Source organism: Ovis canadensis, chromosome 8, assembly GCF_042477335.2.
Source record: "Ovis canadensis isolate MfBH-ARS-UI-01 breed Bighorn chromosome 8, ARS-UI_OviCan_v2, whole genome shotgun sequence".
Classification (NCBI taxonomy): Eukaryota; Metazoa; Chordata; class Mammalia; order Artiodactyla; family Bovidae; genus Ovis; species Ovis canadensis.
The window spans coordinates 88,621,553-88,642,011 of record NC_091252.1 but is presented as its reverse complement, the minus strand read 5'-3'; the positions used below and the strand labels follow the sequence as shown (position 1 = coordinate 88,642,011).

Sequence of the window (20,459 nt, the reverse complement as noted above, 5' to 3'; positions counted from 1 at the left end):
TCGTCTGTGTGCTGAGGTTAGCAATGTAAACAGAGTTCCTCTCTTTACCTCTGTGGAGCTTGTATTTTTCTGTTGTCTATTCATTCAAATACTCAATTAGCAAATATTTATTGGGTACCTGTTGAGTGTGAGACAACCTATCAGACACTGAAACCATAAAAATCAGTAAACCCAAGGGCAAGTATTTTATAGATCAGTGTGGGAATAACAAGAAACCCAATGAGAGGGGAGCGCAGGATATTACAGAAGCCAAGACAAAGAACATTTGAATGGGTTCATGAAAGGCTGACGAAAGGATTTTGGTGCCAAAGTCTTGAAAGATGAGTAACTTTCTACAAAATAGAGAAGGCTCTGCCCTCCACTACCCTCCCAGAGAAAAAGTAAAAGGATTTTACAAATGATACAAATGTATGAAAGCATTCAAAATATAATCTATGCATGTAAAGATAACATGTAGAAGATTTTGTAAGGATTAAAGCATGAGATTCTATTTAAAGAGTTGAACTTCGGATATGAGCCATTGTAACAAATATATTTTATTAAAGTGTTATTCTTTTTTAATTAGTTAATTGCCTAATCTTGGTTGTGCTGGGTGTTCTTTGCTGCATGAAGGCTTTTCTCTAGTTGCAGTGAGCTGGGGCAACTCTAGATGCGGTGAGCAGTCTTCTCATTGCGGCAACTTCTCTCATTGTGGCTCTTGGGCTCTTGGGCTCAGGCTCAGTTAATTGTGGTGCACAGGCTTAGTTGCTTCACAGCAGATGGAATTATCTCGGACCAGGGATCAAAAGCGTGTCCCCTGCATTGGCAGGCAGATTCTTATCCACTGTACCACTATGGAAGTCCTAAGGTTATCCTTAATGCCAGCCTTGGGCTCTGAATTCCGATCGCCTATTGATTGTCGATCTAATTCATTCATTACACAAGCAATGATTGATCCCTGACCCTATTCCACGTACTTTCCTAGTTACTGAATTTATAGCAGTAAGCAAAGCAAGACCTATGTCTTATTGGGTGAAGGGGAAGATATATAGATCATTAATCAAAAGAATGAACAAGACCATTTCAAGTGGTGTTCGGTAATATGAAGACAACAAAATAGGATGACATGGGAGGGGCTGTAGATTGGGTGGCCAAGCAAAGCCTCTCAGGGGACTTGACATCAGATTAAGATCTGAATACTATATACAAAGCATGTTCGGGGTACTTTGGAGACAAAACATACAGGCAGAGGGAACAAAAAAGAGCAGAGGCTCTTAGACAGTCATGAGCTGGGATATTGAGGAAACAGAGATGAGTGAAGCATGGGGCAGCACTGTATCAGATGAGGTCGGAGAAGTTGATTACTTGGGATCCCTTGCAGACCACAGTAAGGAGCCTTGGAGTTTTGCCTCCTTGTATGCAACAGAAAATTGCCCCCATGCTTAAGCTTGGCAGGGATGTTCTGATTATATTAAGATAATTTCTGGTTGTTACCTACAAAGTGGATGGTAGGGAGGCCATGGTGGCAGGAAGGAGGCTGGTAGAGGCAAGAGATAAAGAGATTTAGGCCAGGGTGTAGAAAGGGAGAGAAGAGCACAGAACATACCGTGACGGGGTGCTGGCAAGATCAACACAGATCAGACGTGGTGGTAAAGACAAGGGGATGAAGAGTGACTCGCAAAATCATCTGGGTGCATGGTGAGGACGTTAACTGAGATGGGGAGAGATATGGGGCTTGAGAAGTAGAAAACGTCAAGAGTTCTGGTCTGGCCGTGTATGACAGCATTGCTTTTGCCCTTGATTAGAAACATGTCATTAATTTTTTCTGTCCAGATGCGAGGCATTTTAACGTTAACACTTTTCTGTACATAGGATTAACTTCCTTCAGTCTGTGGTTGCCGAACACCAGCAGTTTGATGAATTGCTGCTTTCCTTTTCTGTCTGGATTAAGCTGTTCCTCAGTGAATTACAAACTACTTCTGAGATAAGCATAGTTGACCATCAAGCAGCTCTTACACGGCACAAGGTAAAGTTTGTTAAGATTGAAGAATTTATTCATAAAATAGAGTTCTTGAATTATAAAGGGATGCAACATTAAAGAACACTGGCAACATATTTAACTTCTTATTAATATGCAAATGTTTTAATAATTGAGTATATGGGTCCAGGCAACATGTTATGCAGACAAATTAAACACATAAAGCCACTTCAGATAAAATAGGCAACCACCTTAAGAGACTGCTCGTTCAAAGTAGAGCAAATGATTTCTAGAATGAATGATATGATAATGTTCATTTTTAAGCTTCTAGTTTGCTTTGTTACAGTGCTGAAAACTAATACTGAATTCTGATGCTTTAGTGATAGAGTTTTTCTGAATTACCCTTTAGTTTGAAAGTTATTTAAAATTCATGATTTATTTTCCTTATTTATAATTTATGTAAAACAGCTGTTGAGGCATCAAAATATAAAATATTTAATAAGATTCTGACCATCAAGCATTGGGATAGTTGGACATAAGCTATATAATAAGTTTATAACAACATTTAGTAACAAAACATTTAATATTGAGTGCTAACTCTATGCTGGGTTTGCTAATTGGTTTTACCTGGAAGAAAAGTATTTTATCGTATCTTCCTGTTACAAGACAGGGGTGGTATCTTCCTTAATGATTTACATTCCAAAGAAATGGCTCCCCCAGTCCCTGAGAAAGATATTCTGAGTTGTAAAATTGGCCAGAGGCTTTAAAAATATCTATCTCACAAAGGGGCAGAGAGGGAATTTGTACATTTTCTAGTGTAAATGCTCAAAAAAGCCCTCAAAAGTTTAGTAGTCAAGCTAAGGAGAACAGGCATTAATGTTAATCTGTTCCTATACTCCTTCCTTAGAAATTGTTGCTATTAGCTCTAATTATAAATACTATAATATGTATATAAATCTATTACTATAATATGTAAAATGTAAATATATGTGTTATATATAATAGAGCTTAGCTCTAATATATATTATAATTTGCATGTAAGTGAATTATTATAATATATAAAATGTAAATTTAAAGTGTTGGCCAAAAAGTTCATTATGGAAAAACCTGAATGAACTTTTTGGCCAACTTAATATAACATGAATCATAGATCATAGAGCTAATTCCATAAGTTAGTAATTCTAAATAAAATCTGATGAATTTATTCTAAAGTACAGCTAATTCTGTAAATATTTTAGTTATATCCTGCATATATGTATAGGTAAATAGCTTCCCAGGTGGTAATAGTGGTAAAGAACCCACCTGCCAGTGCAGGAGACCTAAAAGGCATGGGTTCAATCCCTGGGTCAGGAAGATCCCATGGAGAAGGGCATGGCACCCCCTCCAGTATTCTTGTCTGAAGAATCCCATGGGAAGAGAAATCTGGCAGGCTACAGTCCATGGGGTCGCAAAGAGTAAGATACGACTGAAGTGACTTAGCATGTGGTGTGCACGTTAGTTAAAAGAAAAATTGAAAATTTGGATGATTTTAAAAGTATATATGTATGATGTATTTATATACATACACACATATATATTTGTTGTTTAGTTGCTAAGTCACGTAGGACTCTTTTGTGACCCCATGGACTGTAGCCCACCAGGCTCCTCTGTTCATGGTGTTTCCCAGGCAAGAATACTGGAGAAGGTTGACGTTTCCTTCTCCAGGGGATCTTCCCTACTCTGGGATTGAACCCATGACTCCTGCATTGACAGGCAGATTCTTTACCACTGAACTGCCTGGGAAACCCATATATAATTTCTTGTAACTATTTCTGTCCATGGAGTAATTATTTTCTGTGAAATGAATTATTTTCAAATGAGAGCTGTGTTTTATGTGAAATATATAGATAAACAAAACAGGAGAAAATTTAAGAATGTTTCTACAAGATTCATCATAGTTGACCTTTAAGTACTATGCCATCCGTTGCATTTAAAATATATCTTGACATCACAAATCTGTATCTGTGTGAGTTAAGCACACTGCATCTGGGGAATCACTAACTCTCTCTGCTCTTTCAGGACCACGTGGCGGAAGTAGAGAGCAAAAAGGGAGAACTGCAGAGTCTGCAGGGTCACCTGGCAAAGCTGGGTGCCCTGAGCCGCGCCGAGGACCTTCATCTTCTCCAGGGCAAGGCGGAGGACTGCCTGCAGCTGTTTGAGGAGGCCAGCCAGGTTGTGGAGAGGCGGCAGCATGCCCTGTCCCAGCTGGCCAAATTCCTACAGAGCCACGCCTCTCTGTCAGAGAGTCTCCACCAACTGAGGCAAACAGTGGAAGCAACCCACAGTATGAATAAGAAACAGTCTGACTTATTAGAAAGGGACCTAAACGATGCTATTCGAAATGTGAAAACACTAGAATCTGCTGCCATCAGTCTCGACGGCCTTCTTACCAAAGCCCAGTACCATCTCAAAAGTGGAGGTTCTGAGCAGAGAACATCCTGCAGAGCAACCTCAGATCACCTCAGCGTGGAATTAGAGAGGATCCAGAACCTTCTGGGAACCAAGCAGAGTGAGGCGGATGCCCTGGCAGTATTGAAGAAGGCCTTCCGAGATCAGAAAGAGGAGCTGCTGAAAAGCATTGAGGACATCGAAGAAAGGACTGACAGAGAGAGGCTGAAAGATCTAACCCGACAAGCGCTTCAACAGAGGTGAATGGCAACTGCCTGGAAGTCGGTTGCCAAGAGTTAATTCCTTTGCTTTTCATTTGTTCTGGAATTAACTCTTGTGCAAAACTATAATAGTACCATGTTTAGTTACTTGTTTCTAAAATATTTTGAGGGGACCTCCCCGGTGGCCCAGTGGTTAAGACTCCACACTTCCACTGCAGGGGACACAGATTGATTCCTGGTCGGGCAACTAAGATTCCCACATGCCACAGGGCTTGCATATATGTGAATGAGTGAATGAAAGTCACTCAGTCGTGTCTGACTCTTTGCAACCCCATGGATTGTAGCCTGGCAGGCTTCTCTGTCCATGGAATTCTCCAGGCAAGAATACTGGAGTGGGTAGCCATTCCCTTCTCCAGAGGATCTTCCCAACCCAGGGATCGAACCCAGGTCTCTTGATTCGGATGCAGATTCTTTACTGGCTTAGCCACCGTAGGATAAAATTAATGACTATTTTAGCACTTAAGAAGTACTAAAATGTCTTTGTTTTCCTTAAGGACTTTCCTAAGAGCTATATATAAGCCATTTTGAGATCTTATTTACAATAGAGTATATTGATCATATTATCTATTTTTAAGCAGTTTTTAGCTGATAGAAGAAGGGACTCATCTTCGTTAGCAAGAATGACAAGCTGAGGAGAAAGGAAGTGAAATGGATTTGTATTTCTGGTGGAAAAATATGAGGGAATTTTTCCAGTACTATGAGAAAGTACTGGAGTGAATTCATTAGTTGACAGTGAGTGATAGGAAACTGTGGGTAGAAAATGCGGCGAGAAATGGAAGGGAAGCCTCTGGCACTTGGTAAGTGATATGCTGCCATTTGAGATTTATATTTGTTCACTTAAAGTGGAACCAATCAGCCTGACAAGGTGGTTCTCCCCAGCTACTTTTAACAGTTTGCTTAGAAGTGTGGAGAAGGCAGAGAAGTAGATGTAAGCAAAGTTTGTTGTTTTGTCAGAAAAGTTTAATAGAGAAGCTAAGATGTCAAAGGTATGTTTTTACAGTAAATTTTCTAAGCAATATTTTACTATAGGCTTCCTTGCAATCCTTTTTTTCCTTCTTATTAGAACTTCTCCCACTCATCTCAGCATCACTTTCTCTTCCATTTTTTCAGGGGGCAAAGAAACAGCAGGGATGAGTCATACCAAGACATCCATAATTGATAAGGATTAGATCGACCCTGTCAAGATCATTGCCATTTGCTTCCTTTTAACCAGAATCAAACATTAAGCTAAAGGTGTTTGTTAGGTGATAATGGCTACTGAGGTTGTATTCCTCATGGGCAATAAGCTATCTGACTATTTTAACAAAAAATTTACAAAAGGAAATAAGATTTGGAAAGGAAAAATGGCCTCCAGAGTAGGGATAGAAGGAAGAGCCAAGTGTGACAAAGGAGCCAAGAGTTCACCCAGGAAATGTGCAATAAGATTGGTGCTGCAGGACCCTCCCTAGCCTGCTCAGGCCAAGCTGACCGGGAGATCCTGAAACTGCTGAAGTTGCCCTGGGTTGGGTTCAAGGGCCACCTCAGTACACACAACGCTAAACTCACCAAAGTTGTACAGAGGCTACGGAAAATGTTGCCTGGACTAGGTAGTTTTTTAAATTCCAGTCATGCCATGCCTAGGTATTACTGGGTGACCTTGAACAAATCTTCTTATGAAATGGGACTATTGATAATACCTGTTCCTATCCACTTTGTTTGGGGAATTAAATGGGATAATGCACACAATCATCTCTATACCAAACTGCAAAAATTAAAAGAGTCAATGGCTGCCTCTCCGTGGGCACTTTTTACAAATACTCAAATATTAAGGACCAAAAAAACCCTTTCTATGGTAATCTTAAAAAAAAAAAAAGATAGGTAAAGTTTTAAAAACATACTTATTGTAAAGCTCAGTAAAACTATTTTTATTTTGAGTGAAATGACTGTGATTTTTAAATATTACTTTAATATGAATCAAACCTCACAGCATGGAAGAATTTCTTACCAATGACCTTGTGATACGTACTCAACTACTTAACCTCAAATGTTGGCCCTGGTCTTGAAATTCTTATATCATCAAAAGAAAATAGAAAAAGAATACAAACTTAATAGAAGTTTGAAGGTCAGTGGTAAAAATGACTTCAAATGTTTTCTAAGTTACAGTCTGACTTATGCAAAATTAACCGTAAAAGCATCTTTATTCATTGATATACATAAATTGCTGTGTTAAAAGCTTTCCTAGCTATTGATATGCATGCTTTATTTATGAAAGTGAAAGTCACTCAGTTGTGTCCAACTCTTTGTGACTCCATGGACTTAGCCTGCAAGGCTCCTCTGTCCTTGAGAGGAATTCTCCAGACCAGAACACTGGAGTGGTTAACCTATCCCTTCTCCAGGGGATCTTCCCAACCCAGGGATCAAACCCAGGTCTCCTGCATTGCAAGTGGATTCTTTACTGTCTGAGCCACCAGGGTAGCCCTTATTTACAGAAAGGAAATAGTAGTTCAACACTTGTAGTAAACTAATAGTAAAATAACATTTTAATTTGCAGGTTGAGAGTCTTCAATCAGTTAGAAGATGAATTGAATTCTCATGAGCATGAATTATGTTGGTTGAAAGATAAAGCTAAGCAAATTGCTCAGAAAGATGTAGCCTTTGCACCTGAGGTTGACAAGGAGATAAACCGCTTAGAGGTCACCTGGGATGATACCAAAAAACTAATTCATGAAAAGTAAGTAAAAAACTTCTCAGTTTTTGTTTTTAACTTCCTATTTATTTTGTGACATGGGGCCATTGCCAGTTGATTTGAGTTGGTCTGATCAAGAGTTTAATATCTTTTGCCATCTTAGGTATTCGCTCTCTCTTTAATAACATTAAAAATTTAGTCCTACAGAATTTTATTGAGGAAGTTTTCTTGAGACAGCAATTGCATGTAAAATTCGATACTAGGAAGTAAGAATTGTCAGCGTTTACAGGGTACCAGTAGGAGAGTCTTAACCACTGATTTTCTTTTTTTGTTTTGTTACATTTGTTTATAATTGACATATGATTTACATACAGTAAAATTCACCCTAAGTGTATACCCTTAAACTATAAGAGTTTAACAAACTCATATAGTTGCATAAATGTTACAACTATTAAGTAGTAAGAGTTGCACCACCTGAAAAATGCCCTCGTGTCTCATTGTGATCGGTCCTTCCTCGCTTCCAACCCCTGGCAACTGTTGATCAGACGTCTGTCTCTGTAGTGTCTTCTTTCTTAGAATCACACATAAATGGATTCTTTCCAGTCTGAATGACTATAAATAAAGCATCTCTAAACACTCATGCTCACTTTTCGTGTGTACATCAGTTTTTACCACACTTAGTCAAATACCTTCTTTTACTGAGCACAAGTACATTGTGACGTGTATCCACAAAGTGCATTCTTTTTTTTTAACAGCTGAGTGATATTCCATTTACTAAGTGTACTGAAGTTGATTTTTTCACCAGTTGATAGGTATTTGGGATCTTCCCAGTTTGAATTACTACAAAAGCAACTGTAAACATTTATTTTTTTATGTGTACATAATTTTTTATTATACTGTAGACTATTAATGTCAACTTTAAAAAATATAATCCTGCTGCACGAACTTTATTCTGTGTTATTAAACATTCTCTAAATTGTGATTTGGTAGAGGTTGCATGGTATTCAATCACAAGAATGTATCACAATTTATTCAGTTATTGGCCCGTTTTTAACTTTGGGGTTATTTCTAATTTTTCTCCTATTATAAATAATGTTGTAGAGAATAGAATTGTACCCAAATCTTAGTGCACACCTTTTTCTTTGGAAAAATACCTGGATGAAGAATTGTTTGCTCAAAGGCATTTTAGTCTTTTAAACAAAAACTATTTCATATTTTAGCCGTTCTCAGGGGACTCATAGTCAATGAAAATTTGCATAATTTAAATAGAAAAGAAAATCTCTTGTGAACTTTAATTATTGAGCAGTATATTTTCTTTGTTTTGTTTTTTGTGGAAGGGAGGCAGATGGGTTTTCTTCCCTACAACATATAACTATGAAGTAACTAAATCATGGAAAAAAATTTTTTTTCACTTTTTGGAATTATTTTATTGATGTCTGAGCTCCTTACTAGACTATAAGCTTTTTTTTCAAACCTAAATATTTTTATTTCATATTGGGGCATAGCAGATTAACAATGTTGTGATAGTTTCAGGTGAACAGTGAAGGGACTCAGCCGTACATACACATGTATCCATTGTCCCCCAACCCTCTTCCCATCCAGGCTTCCACAAAACATCGAGTAGAGTTCCATGTGCTATACAATAGGTCCTTGCTGATTATCAGTTTTGAATATAGCAGTGTGTACATGACCTTCCCAAACACCCTAACTATGCCTTCCCCCAGCAACCTTAAATTTGTTTTCTGTGAGTTTCTTTCTGTTTTGTAAGTAAGTTCATTTGAAGAAATTTTTTTTTTAATTTAGCAGACTTTGTTATAATGTCTATGGCTAATGGCTGTGTGGATTCTTCATTCGTGGAGAACATTTTGGACACTAGAGTTGTCCAACTGACCAGAATGCTTTTGGCCTCAGTTCAGTAAAAATATGGTTTTCCCTTCATTCCAGCACTCACCAAAATACAGCAGTGCAATTATGTATCAGGTCAATCATAGGGAACTCTTCCTGATACTGATATGTGACAATAAATGATGTATTTTCTTAATTATTACAGCCAGGGTCAATGCTGTGGACTTATTGATTTAATGAGAGAGTATCAGAATTTGAAGTCAGCCATAACAAAAGTCCTAGAAAATGCCAGCAATGTGATTGCAACCAAAACTACTGTAAAAGATCAGGAAGACCTTAAGTGGGCTTTATCAAAGGTAATAATTCACAATGTATTTAGACATACTGTATTTTTTAGACTTTTCAGTAGATTTGTTGTTTACTCATAATGTATTCTCTTTTCGACTCTTGACAGTATATTTCAGTTCAGTTCAGTTCAGTTCAGTCACTCAGTCCATCACCACCTCCCAGAGTTCACTCAGGCTCACATCCATCGAGTCAGTGATGCCATCCAGCCATCTCATCCTCTGTTGTCCCCTTCTCCTCCTGCCCCCAATCCCTCCCAGCATCAGTCTTTTCCAATGAGTATATTTAGAGATAGCTAATTCATGCTGACAAGCTCAACCTTTATTTTTTAATGAATACTTATATCCTAGGATCATAGCAATTCAAGAAAATTATATATTTTTTTCATTATTATCACTAGTTTCTGCTTAAGGTCAACCACAAATTAAATTTTTTAAAGACAAATGATTCTAAATACTTGACTTATTACTGGCTGTTTTATTAACTAAGGAAACATTTATGTCCACAGCATGAAGCTGCCAAGAATGAAATGTGTAATAAACAGAAAGATTTGGATAACTTTACCAGTAAAGGAAAACAGTTGCTGTCTGAGCTGAAAAAAATTCACAGTGGTGATTTCATCGTGGTGAAAACAGACCTGGAAAGCACAGTGGACAAATGGCTAGATGTAAGCTCATCCTCTGTGATTCTATGAACAGTTTGCGTGCGTGGTCATTTCAGTCGTGTCCGACTCTGTGACCCTATGCACTGTAGCCCGCCAGGCTCCTCTGGCCATGGGATTTGCCAAGCAAGAATACTGGAGTGGGTTGCCATGCCTTCCTCCAGAGGATCTTTCCAACCCAGGGATTGAAGCCGGGACTCCTGAATTGCAGGCAGATTCTTTACTGCTGAGCCACTGGGGGAAGATGAATAATTTAAATATTTACATTTTTCAATCACATTTTTGGGCAAAAGGATAATTTAGAAATGTGACTTTCATTGTTAACTTTTAATACTAAATTCAAAATCATGCTCTAAAGGAAAATAGTTTACATAGAATTTATACATAGTTAAAAATTTATTTGTTTTGTTAAAACTTATTGGCAGATTTTCTAGAATTTCACATGATAGCTTCAGTCATAACATATTAATAACTTTGTTTTTCTTTTACATACTCTGGGATCATGGATAAAATAGAAGAATAATTTTTAAACATCTTTCAGGATATTAAACTGTAATATAAAATAAAGTAATAAGACTGTAATTGTGCATTGAAAACCACTGGAATTTACGTCCTTGGCTTTTAGTTCTTGCTCTGTTATTTGTTAGCTGTGTGCCTGTGTTATACAAGAAGATACTTGATTTCTCTGGAGCTCTACATCTCAATCTATACATGTATTACATTGTTTTCCAGCACATAAATCCTGTGATTCTGTTACCCCTGCCCTCTTATTTTAGTATCTAGGTTCATAAGTTTAAGTTACAGTGGATTCCTTCACTTAAGCTAAATTACCGAAGTTAGATATTGATATTTGCATATTATAATGAGATAATTTAGGGACTTGGGAAAACTTTCTCTGCCTACACTTTTAAAAAATGGCATTCTTAGGACTTCCCTGGTGGTCCCGAGGTTAAGACTCTGCACTTCCAATACAAGAGGCATGAGTTTTATCACTATAGAGAACTAAGATCCTGTATGTCGCATGGCACAGCCAAAAAATAAAAAATAAAATAAAATGGCATTCTTAGTATGACAAGAATTGTTAAATTGTTAAACAGGAACACTTTAGCCATGCAGAGTGGGTTGCTCTCTTATGTATTTACTTATTCTATAAATATATCCAAGTCTAATTATGCATATTTTTATATCTCAGCATTGCGAGTAACAATAACAAAAACAACAACAAAAAATTTTCGTAAAACTTTGTTTTTCTGTCGGAATAGGCAGATTTACTACTTCAGTGGCCAGAGAGCATCTTAAAGCCTTGGATTTAATGATAAGGTCTTTCTTTTCTGTCCCAGATATCAGAGAAGATTGAGGAGAACATGGACAGGTTGAGGGTAAGCCTGTCTATCTGGGATGATGTACTTACAAGTAAAGATGAGATCGACGGATGGTCAAACCATTCTGTTCCACAGATGACCGAAAGCATCAGCAACCTGAATGACAGCCTTAGAGCAGAAGAATTCCTGAAAGAATTTGAGGTAAAATGACTGCAACCTTCCTATGTGAGCTCGTGGTACATCATTGACGAGAATATGAAAAAATTGTCTTTTGTAATTGCTTTCAGGACACCTACTATACTCAATATTCTGTAACAACCTATATGAGAAAGTAATCTGAAAAATAGATACATATGTATGTACAACTGAATCACTTTGCTGTACACTTGAAGTAACATGACATTGTAAATCAACTGTACTTCAATTTTTTAAAAAAGAAAACAGACCACTGGGGAGAAAAATAAAGCTAATTCTTCCTTTTAAGACAAATATGAGTGTAATAAAACTCTTAATTATCATATTCTTTTACTTGAATGTTGAACAGACTACTGATACGAGAGGTGTTTTCTTCTGTGTGTCTTTACCACTTCTTAACTGAGGCTCTTTTACTTAAAGTATTAATAGACTAGTAAAGATTCATCGAATCTATATTTTGTCCCATTCTTCTGAGATTATGGCACCTTCCTATCAGAGAATCAAATGGAAAGTGTTCATAACCTAATAATATTTATTATGTATTCTTTCTTTATTCAAACAAAATGTTAACTGAACAGTCACCACACCCCGACCACTTATGTTAGGTGCTAGATTCTTCCACTAGCTTTTCAGAAATAGAAGAAAAGTGGAGACTGGAGTGTCACAGGCTTCCATGGAAAGTAGGCTTCTAAAGTTCTGGTGATCAATTTAATAACTCATTTTATTCCCATTTCTTGCATTCATGTATTCATCCTTTCATCAGATTCCCAATGAGCACCTAAAATATGACAAGCACTGTTTTAGACATTGAGAATTTACTACTAAAACAAAGTTACTACCCTCATGGTATTCACAGTATCTGCATTACAACATATATCATATGTAAACTGTCAAGCAGTAACTGGGCCATGATGAAAAATGAAGCAAGGTAAGAGGAAATAGAGTAATCAGAGGTAACCTGTCTCACAAAGCATGGGACTGACTGCGCCCTTGGTGAGAGAAGAGACTGTTCGCATTCTGTCTTCAGGGCTCCAGCCCAGGGCCTGGCACATGGTTGGACCTTCACAGACACCTGAAAAGGTGACTGCAGTCTGAATGCAATGTAGCTGAATCATCTGTATGTCCTAAGTTATCACCTGTCTTTGACCCCAAGAACATGCTATAGATTATCCCTGTTTCTAAAACCAAACAAATAAGAACAAATTATTCAGACTAAAAGTACAGTCAGGAGAGGGATCGCACAGCCTGTTTAGGTGTTATCTTTGATGTTAAATTAACATAACAGCTCAGACAGTGGTGTGTGCTAGAGTACAGCTTGCACCAGCTCACAAAAGTCAATTGTTACATTTTCAGGAACTTTGCAAGTGCTAAACACAATCATTATTTAAAATTAAGTTTAGGGACTTCTCTGCTGGTCCAGCAGTTAAGGTTCCGCCTTGCAATGCAGGAGACATGGGTTTGATCCCTAATCGGAGAACTATTATAAGATCCCAATGCTGCAGAGCAGCTAAGCCCGAGAGCTGCAACTACTGAGCCTGAGTGTTCTGGAGCCCATATGCTGCAATTAGTGAGCCTTCAGGCCACAACTAGAGAGTCCATGCACCACAAGGAAAGATTCTACATGATGCAACAAAGATCTCATGTGCAGCAATTAAGATGACCATGCTGCCAAATAAATAAATATAAAAAATTAAATTGTAAATAGCTATATCAGCCTCAGATATGCGGATGACACCACCCTTATAGGAGAAAGGGAAGAACTAAAGAGCTTCTTCATGAAAGTGAAAGAGGAGAGTGAAAAAGCTGGCTTAAAACTCAACGTTCAGAAAACAAAGATCATAGCATCTGGCCCCATCACTTCATGGCAAATAGATGGGGAAACAATGGAAACAGTGAGAAACTTTCTTTTCTTGGGCTCCAAATTCACTGCAGATGGTGACTGCAGCCATGAAATTAACAGACATTTGCTCCTTGGAAGAAAAGTTATGACCAACCTAGATGGAATATTAAAAAGCAGAGACATTACTTTGCCAACAAAGGTTCATCTAGTCAAGGCTATGGTTTTTCCAGTGGTCATGTATGGATGTGAGAGTTGGACTATGAAGAAAGCTGAGCACTGAAGAATTGATGCTTTGAACTATGGTGCTGGAGAAGACTCTTGAGAGTCCCTTGAACTGCAAGGAGATACAACCAATCTATCCTAAAGGAGATCAGTCCTGAATGTTCATTGGAAGGACTGATGCTGAAGCTGAAACTCCTATACTTTGGCCACCTGATGCAAAGAACTGACTCATTGGAAAAGACTCTGATGCTGGGAAAGATTGAGGGCAGGAGGAGAAGGGGATGACAGAAGATGAGATGCTTGGATGGCATCACCGACATGATGGATGTGAGTTTAAGTAGGCTCCGGTGGTTGGTGATGGACAGGGAAGCCTGGCATGCTGCAGTCCATGGAGTCACAAAGAGTTAGACACAACTGAGTGACTGAACTGAACTGATATTAGTAAAGACACTGTATTAAAAATGAAAGCAATAAATTCTCAAAACTTATCACTTCCTCATTACTTTTCAGCAATTATCTCAGTTCTGAAGTAACTGACATTCATTATACGATGAAAATACTGCAGAATATGTGCAACCACATGGTACTTCCAGCTCCTCGTGCTATGGCATCATGTTGTAGCTCAAAATGGTGGTCAATGCTATAAGTCTGGGCCAGTTGTTCAACGAGCCTGGAGGACGCTCCTGCTGCTCACCTCTGGGATGCAAGGAGCCAGTGGGTGTCAGCCACATTCACAAAGTCAGATCTGATCACTCACAGAGATCAGTTTTTTATCTCTGTGGTGCACAAGTTAATAAGATTAGTGAACTGGATTCAGTTCGGTGCCTAACAGTTTCGTTGCTGCAATGCAGGAAATGAAGGGGAGCTGTGTATGTGTGACCCCTTAATTGCCCAGGCTGCTCCTGGGGAAGGCCAGTGGGCCTGACAGGAAATTTCTTCCTGGGTGAGGAAACTGCTTTCTAGATTGAAGACATCAGGAGGTTTGTTAGTATCTACAAAGCACTGCAATACCACATTTCAGTTGAAAGGGACACTTTACTAAATGTTCCTTCATGGGTCCATTGCCTGGAGAATTCCATGGAGAGTGGAGTCTGACAGGCTCACAAAGAGTCGGACACGACTGAGCGGATAATACTTTCACTTTCGTGGGTCCAGATAAATAATGAGGTTTCCAAGCATCTAATTTGTTCTATAATGATTCTCTGGTTATTCTTTTTTCTTCTTGTGTTAGTGTTGATGGGAGGAAAAAAAAGAAGGCAAAAGGCAGAATGTTAGATGTCAATTCCTAATTAACCTGAATTCTGTTTTAAACACCCTTGAAATTTCTAATCGAAGTATTTCTTCAATTACTGTAGACTGTATTACATATATTATACATATTATATTACATTATATATATGTAATACATACTGTAATACATACTATATTTCATATAGTCTATAGTACTAAAGAGGCACTCCTGATGTGTATTTGTTTTGAAATGCTTCCCTAAGGCTTAAATGCTGCCATAGTAGCCAGTGATATTAATGCTAATAAGTAAATGACAGTTAGTCTGCTGAAAATTCCCACTGACTCAAGACTTTCGGTTAGTGTTTAATTTTTTCCAGAAGTTTTTATTTTCCCCAATAAAAGAGGGTGGGAAGAAAGTTCTGCATACTCCCTCACATTCCCAGTGAAAGTTAATGATGATATTTTTCCACATTCACAAATAATGAGAATCCTCAGAAAATGGAGCAGAATTTTGTTTTTTGTTTTTTACCCTGGGTTAAAGTTGGGTCTTTTTGACAGAGTTAATGCTTGAAATTATGAAATGCCAAGTAAAACATGTCTTTAGTTGTTTACGACATGTAATTAGTTGATAAGTTATGTTTTTCCCCTTTGTCTTTTACCTGGCAGTCTGAAGTTAAAAAGAAAACATTGAGATTAGAAGAACTTCGTTCCAAAGTTAATGATCTTAAAGAATTAACTAAAAATCCAGAAACACCTCCAGACCTTCAGGTAAGCGCTCCATCAAGTTTGTGATAACTCTATATACTATTAATATAAAACCTCAAAAAAGTGTGTGTGTATATATGTGTGTGTGTATATATACACACTCTATGTATTTATTTATAAGTGCATGTATATGTATATGTGTGTGTATATTCTTATTGTTATCATTGTCATAATTCCAAGCAGACACATAGACCTTATCAGACATGAGAGTCAAAATACAGCATCTTTAGAATTCCTGGTGCTAGTTCCAACCCAAATATTATAATAAGATTAGTTCTTTTTTCCCTTACTAAATTTTGGAAGTCATAGCATTCAGCTTTCCTCAAGGACAATTTTAAGTCTAGACAGACATATATATGAATATTGATATCCTAATTCATATTTTTCTAATCCTTCTTACTGAATAATTGCATTTGGAGGGATTACCATCACAATGTCTCCCTTCATTCCACAAGGCTCTTTAGATGGCATAAATCCACAGGTACTGGAGGCAGGCCAGGCAGACAGGGTTTGACCAGGAACCGGGGGTGCTTCAGTGAGGGAGCTTGGGCACAGCCAGCACCAGTTCTCAGGGCCAGGAGTTCTGACTCATTACTTTAAGCTATTTGTTGCTGCTTTCATTTTCTCTACATTTTCTCTCTTCTTATATTGCCTTTCTCCTTTATCTACTGTTTCTTACTAACCGATCAATCTTGTTTGATCACCTGTACTTTTGCTCTGGCCCAAGACTGTTTATCTATCAGTTAGTTATATCGGTGGATGATATACTTGTACCAGAAGGTTAGATGCTTCACCTGAAGCAAGAATAGGCAAAAGGGGTGCTAATAATCAGCAAAATTAAATAGGAGAGCTTGTGCTCATCAAGGGCATAAATGGACGACAGTTGGATTTTGGCAGAGTGAAGATGGAGGCAGGGTTTTTTGAGAGAGCTACTGTTGTGCCCTGTTTCTCTCTTTCACTCTCTTTCACACACACATGCACACACACACACTCCTACCCATGCCCATGGAGGAAATGTGAAGGTCCCTGCACCTTACCTCAAAACAGAAAGGATTTCAGTGATACTGTCTGGAGAGCATGACACGTGCCCTGTGCGGTTGGCAGACAGGAGACTAGTATCTAATCCCCCACAAAAAACATTAAGGGTGGGAGACAGGCTGGCTGACTGCTGATGTGTTTGCCAAGGATACATGATTGTTTTGAGTGGCCTACATCTCAGAGTCATCTGGGGTGAAATGCCAGTGTGTGACCTCTGGCCCGGAAGTGAATGATGAAAGGAAAGGTAAGAGAAGAGCTTCGGTGTGGACATCTCAGGGTCCTGCAGAGGCTTTCTGCAGGCTTAAGAGGCTTTCTGGGTGATGAACAGGCCTCCAGCAGGGATTTAGAGATGCCGTAAGGCTGCACAAGGAGGAAGTAAAGAACTTGAGAGGAATGTGTTGCCTGTCTCTGGGGAACTTCAGTAGGAGGGGCAGCAGTGAGGGGAGCCTCAGAAAGCCCCACACACGAGGCCTGTGACAGGAATGAATGTGAACTCACCCAGCCCAGAAAGCAGAGAGGCCAGCTCCCAGCGGTGCTCACCACTGTCCTGCCTGTCCAAGCCTGCAGGTGTCAAAGGCTGTTGAAAGTGGGGGAGTAGGGAAGAAAGGTGAAAAAAAGGCACTTGGCCCCTTTTTCCTCTGGAGGCTTCATGTTTGCAGCAGGTCTGAGCAGAGGATAAGAAAAAGAATCTCTAAGTTTACCTTCAAAGTTTTGATTATTAAATCAGCCTGGATGTTCTCAGTGTGGAGTTGAAACCGCTTTGCAGTTGACCAGGATTATAAATCCTTTTATTGTTATGTGTGGGAAAGTCCAGGGCTTCCCAAAATCATTCATCTGGGGAGGAGAGAAGAATTAACTTCAGTGAATATTTTAAACGGGAGACAAAAATGACATTGTTTCATGATAGAATCCCAAAGTGGTGTTTGTTCAAAGTAGTAGCTACCTCAGGGTGAAAAATATGTGTTTCCCTGGGAGAATGAAGAGCAGGTTTTCAGTCGCCAACTTGGTAACTCTGTGTAGGTCTAGTTCTGTTTTGAAATGAGATCTTGTGGATTTCCTGGAATCTCAGTCAAAACTTCCACTTTAAAAACCCAGTATTAACTATAATCCTCACTCTTTCCATTTCCCCATTACTCAAGATATTTGGCAACTTGAAACCACTGATTTTCCTCTTAAAAAAGTTGAATTAGCATCCTTGGTGAGGCTTCTCTGATTTTTACTGTTAAGCTGCACATGAACGGAATCCCTACTGAACAAGGGCTCTGGTCTTTACAGATTTTAATGAAATCTCACTTTATGTTTTAGTTTATAGAAGCTGACTTAAGGCAGAAACTGGAGCATGCCAAAGAAATTACTGAAGAAGCAAAAGGAACCTTGAAAGAGTTCACTACTCAGAGTGCACAAGTGGAGAAGTTTATTAATGACACGGCAACCTGGCTGACAAAATTAGAAGAATCACTGATGAACTGTGCCCAAACTGAGACTTGTGAAGCATTGAAAAAAGTGAAGGTAAGTCATAAACTATTACTAAGCCTTTACCTTTCAGTAGTAATATTAATTCTCCTGCTTTTCAGTGACGGTAATAAAAATGTAACCTCTGTTCTGTTACCCATATTAGCAGCAAACCAACTAATTCATGATATAGGAGACAGCAAAGTAACAGATGGAGAATTGAATGCAGGTGGTCAGAAACTAAACACGAATGCTCTAAAAATGGAAAGCATGCATTGCTATAGGGCCTGCTCAAAAATACTTGTTAATATATAATACATATTTTTCAGTAAAAAGGTGGGAGCCTATAGAAGAACTGTTTGAATTTCTACAAGTTTTCAAACTTGAATGCCTAATAGTTTTTCATCACTGAATTATTTTTATCGGTCAGCATGACTGCTTTCGTACTGAGAAGGATCTACGTTTTTAAAATGGTTGGGAAAACGATATATGTAGTTTGTGCTCTTTTAGCATATTTTCTTACTGTTCTTGAGACTAAGGACATATACTTCTAAATTTTGCTACTGGTGCTTTTGGTGTGGCCTGTGATCCTAAAACAAAGGCCACGTAACCCAGGGGAAAATGTGAATGCAGGAGGCTGACTCTATTAATAGTTTCTAATCAATTAACTAAACCCAAGATTCTGGGCTGGAATCCACAGAAGATCTTTTCAGTTTGTTTTAAATCCTAGACTATAACCCAAGTCCTACCTATCTCTCAACAGCTGTTTACAGGTGTAGACAAAATTGTATATATTATTGAGTGGATTTCAACAACGTCACTTTCCAAAAAACATTCCAGAGTGTGGTAGATGAGATATTTCTCTTGAATGTAATGAATATCCTTCATGGCATACTTTTATTCTTAGGACATACAAAAAGAACTTCAGAGTCAGCAAAGCAACATCAGTACGACCCAGGAAAATCTCAATAGCTTGTGCCGCAAGTACCATTCAGTGGAGCTGGGGAGCCTGGGCAGTGCGATGACGGGGCTGATAAAGAGACACGAGGCTGTGAGCCAGTCCTGCTCCAAGACACAGGCCAGCCTTCAGGATTCTCTGGAAAAACACTTCAATGGTGAGTTCCGACAGGCCTTAGCATGAGTAGTTTGTTTACAAGACATAGTCCAAACCAAACGCTGCCTAGAAACGGCCAGAAAACTTTCCACAAGAGTAGCATTTTAAATTTGTGTCTGCGTTGAGATTTGAGCAATAAAATTATTGTGGTTGGGCTCTCACTGTTGGCAGGATTCTTCTTCTTTCTCCCTAAGTAGGAATCCGCCATCTTGATGAATCTGAACTTAATGCGGATTTTCCAAGTAGAGCTCCTTTGTGTGGAAAATGACTCCCACTGCTATGAGGAAATGACACAATAAACTTGGATATTAGGAGAGCCTATAAAACAGCAGGCATGTAATTCAGGGAACTGTTGGTCATTTATGTCCTAACTCGGCCTCCAGCACTGCTGTGTCTCTGCCTTGGTGTCAATGTGTGACGCTTTAAGTCAGCATGGTGGGCAGGGGAGACGGTTCCTCCCTTTACCATAGAAATGGCTTTAACACCTCAAGAGCATTGCTCACTCTTACATAGTCAAGCAATTATCTTTCTTCACCAAGAGAAAAAAAAAAACACAGTGGGAAATCAAATATGTCAGGAATACAAATTTCTTTTCAGTCTTACATCTGAGATAATTTCTCAGTTCTACCATGAGAAATCATGGTTGTAGGTCTTACTGTATTATATTCTATACTATTATTAGTACAGTTTTCTTTCTGGAACATATTGTAAGGCAGGATGTAATGGGCTGATCACCAGAATTAATTCATTATGGTCATCCTTGAAGCTCTTTCAATGTTTTCTATGTTTTCCTTATTTTTGTTACTTTCCATAGAGTCTATGCAGGAATTCCAAGAATGGTTTTCTAGAATAAAGGCAGCAGCAAAGGAATCATCAGATAGAACTGGGGACAGCAAGGTTCTGGAGGCAAAGCTCCATGATCTTCAGGTATGCAAGCTGGTGCTGCTGCTGCTGCTGCTAAGTCGCTTCAGTCGTGTCTGACTCTGCGTAACCCCATAGATGGCAGCCCACCAGGCTCCCCCATCCCTGGGATTCTCCAGGCAAGAACATTGGAGTGGGTTGCCATTTCCTTCTCCCAATGCATGAAAGTGAAAAGTGAA

General features: G+C 38.7%; 1 protein-coding gene across 1 annotated transcript in view; it reads left to right on the top strand.

Moving 5' to 3' along the window:
- SYNE1 (spectrin repeat containing nuclear envelope protein 1) overlaps nt 1-20,459 on the top strand; it is a 495,298-nt gene that overhangs the window by 199,558 nt on the left and 275,281 nt on the right. Inside the window, exons 39-48 of the mRNA XM_069598737.1 lie at nt 1,852-2,005; nt 4,016-4,644; nt 7,196-7,375; nt 9,381-9,531; nt 10,029-10,187; nt 11,522-11,704; nt 15,657-15,758; nt 18,099-18,302; nt 19,153-19,360; nt 20,174-20,286. Coding sequence (XP_069454838.1) covers nt 1,852-2,005; nt 4,016-4,644; nt 7,196-7,375; nt 9,381-9,531; nt 10,029-10,187; nt 11,522-11,704; nt 15,657-15,758; nt 18,099-18,302; nt 19,153-19,360; nt 20,174-20,286 — 2,083 coding nt within the window. The remainder of the gene's footprint in view (nt 1-1,851; nt 2,006-4,015; nt 4,645-7,195; nt 7,376-9,380; nt 9,532-10,028; nt 10,188-11,521; nt 11,705-15,656; nt 15,759-18,098; nt 18,303-19,152; nt 19,361-20,173; nt 20,287-20,459) is intronic.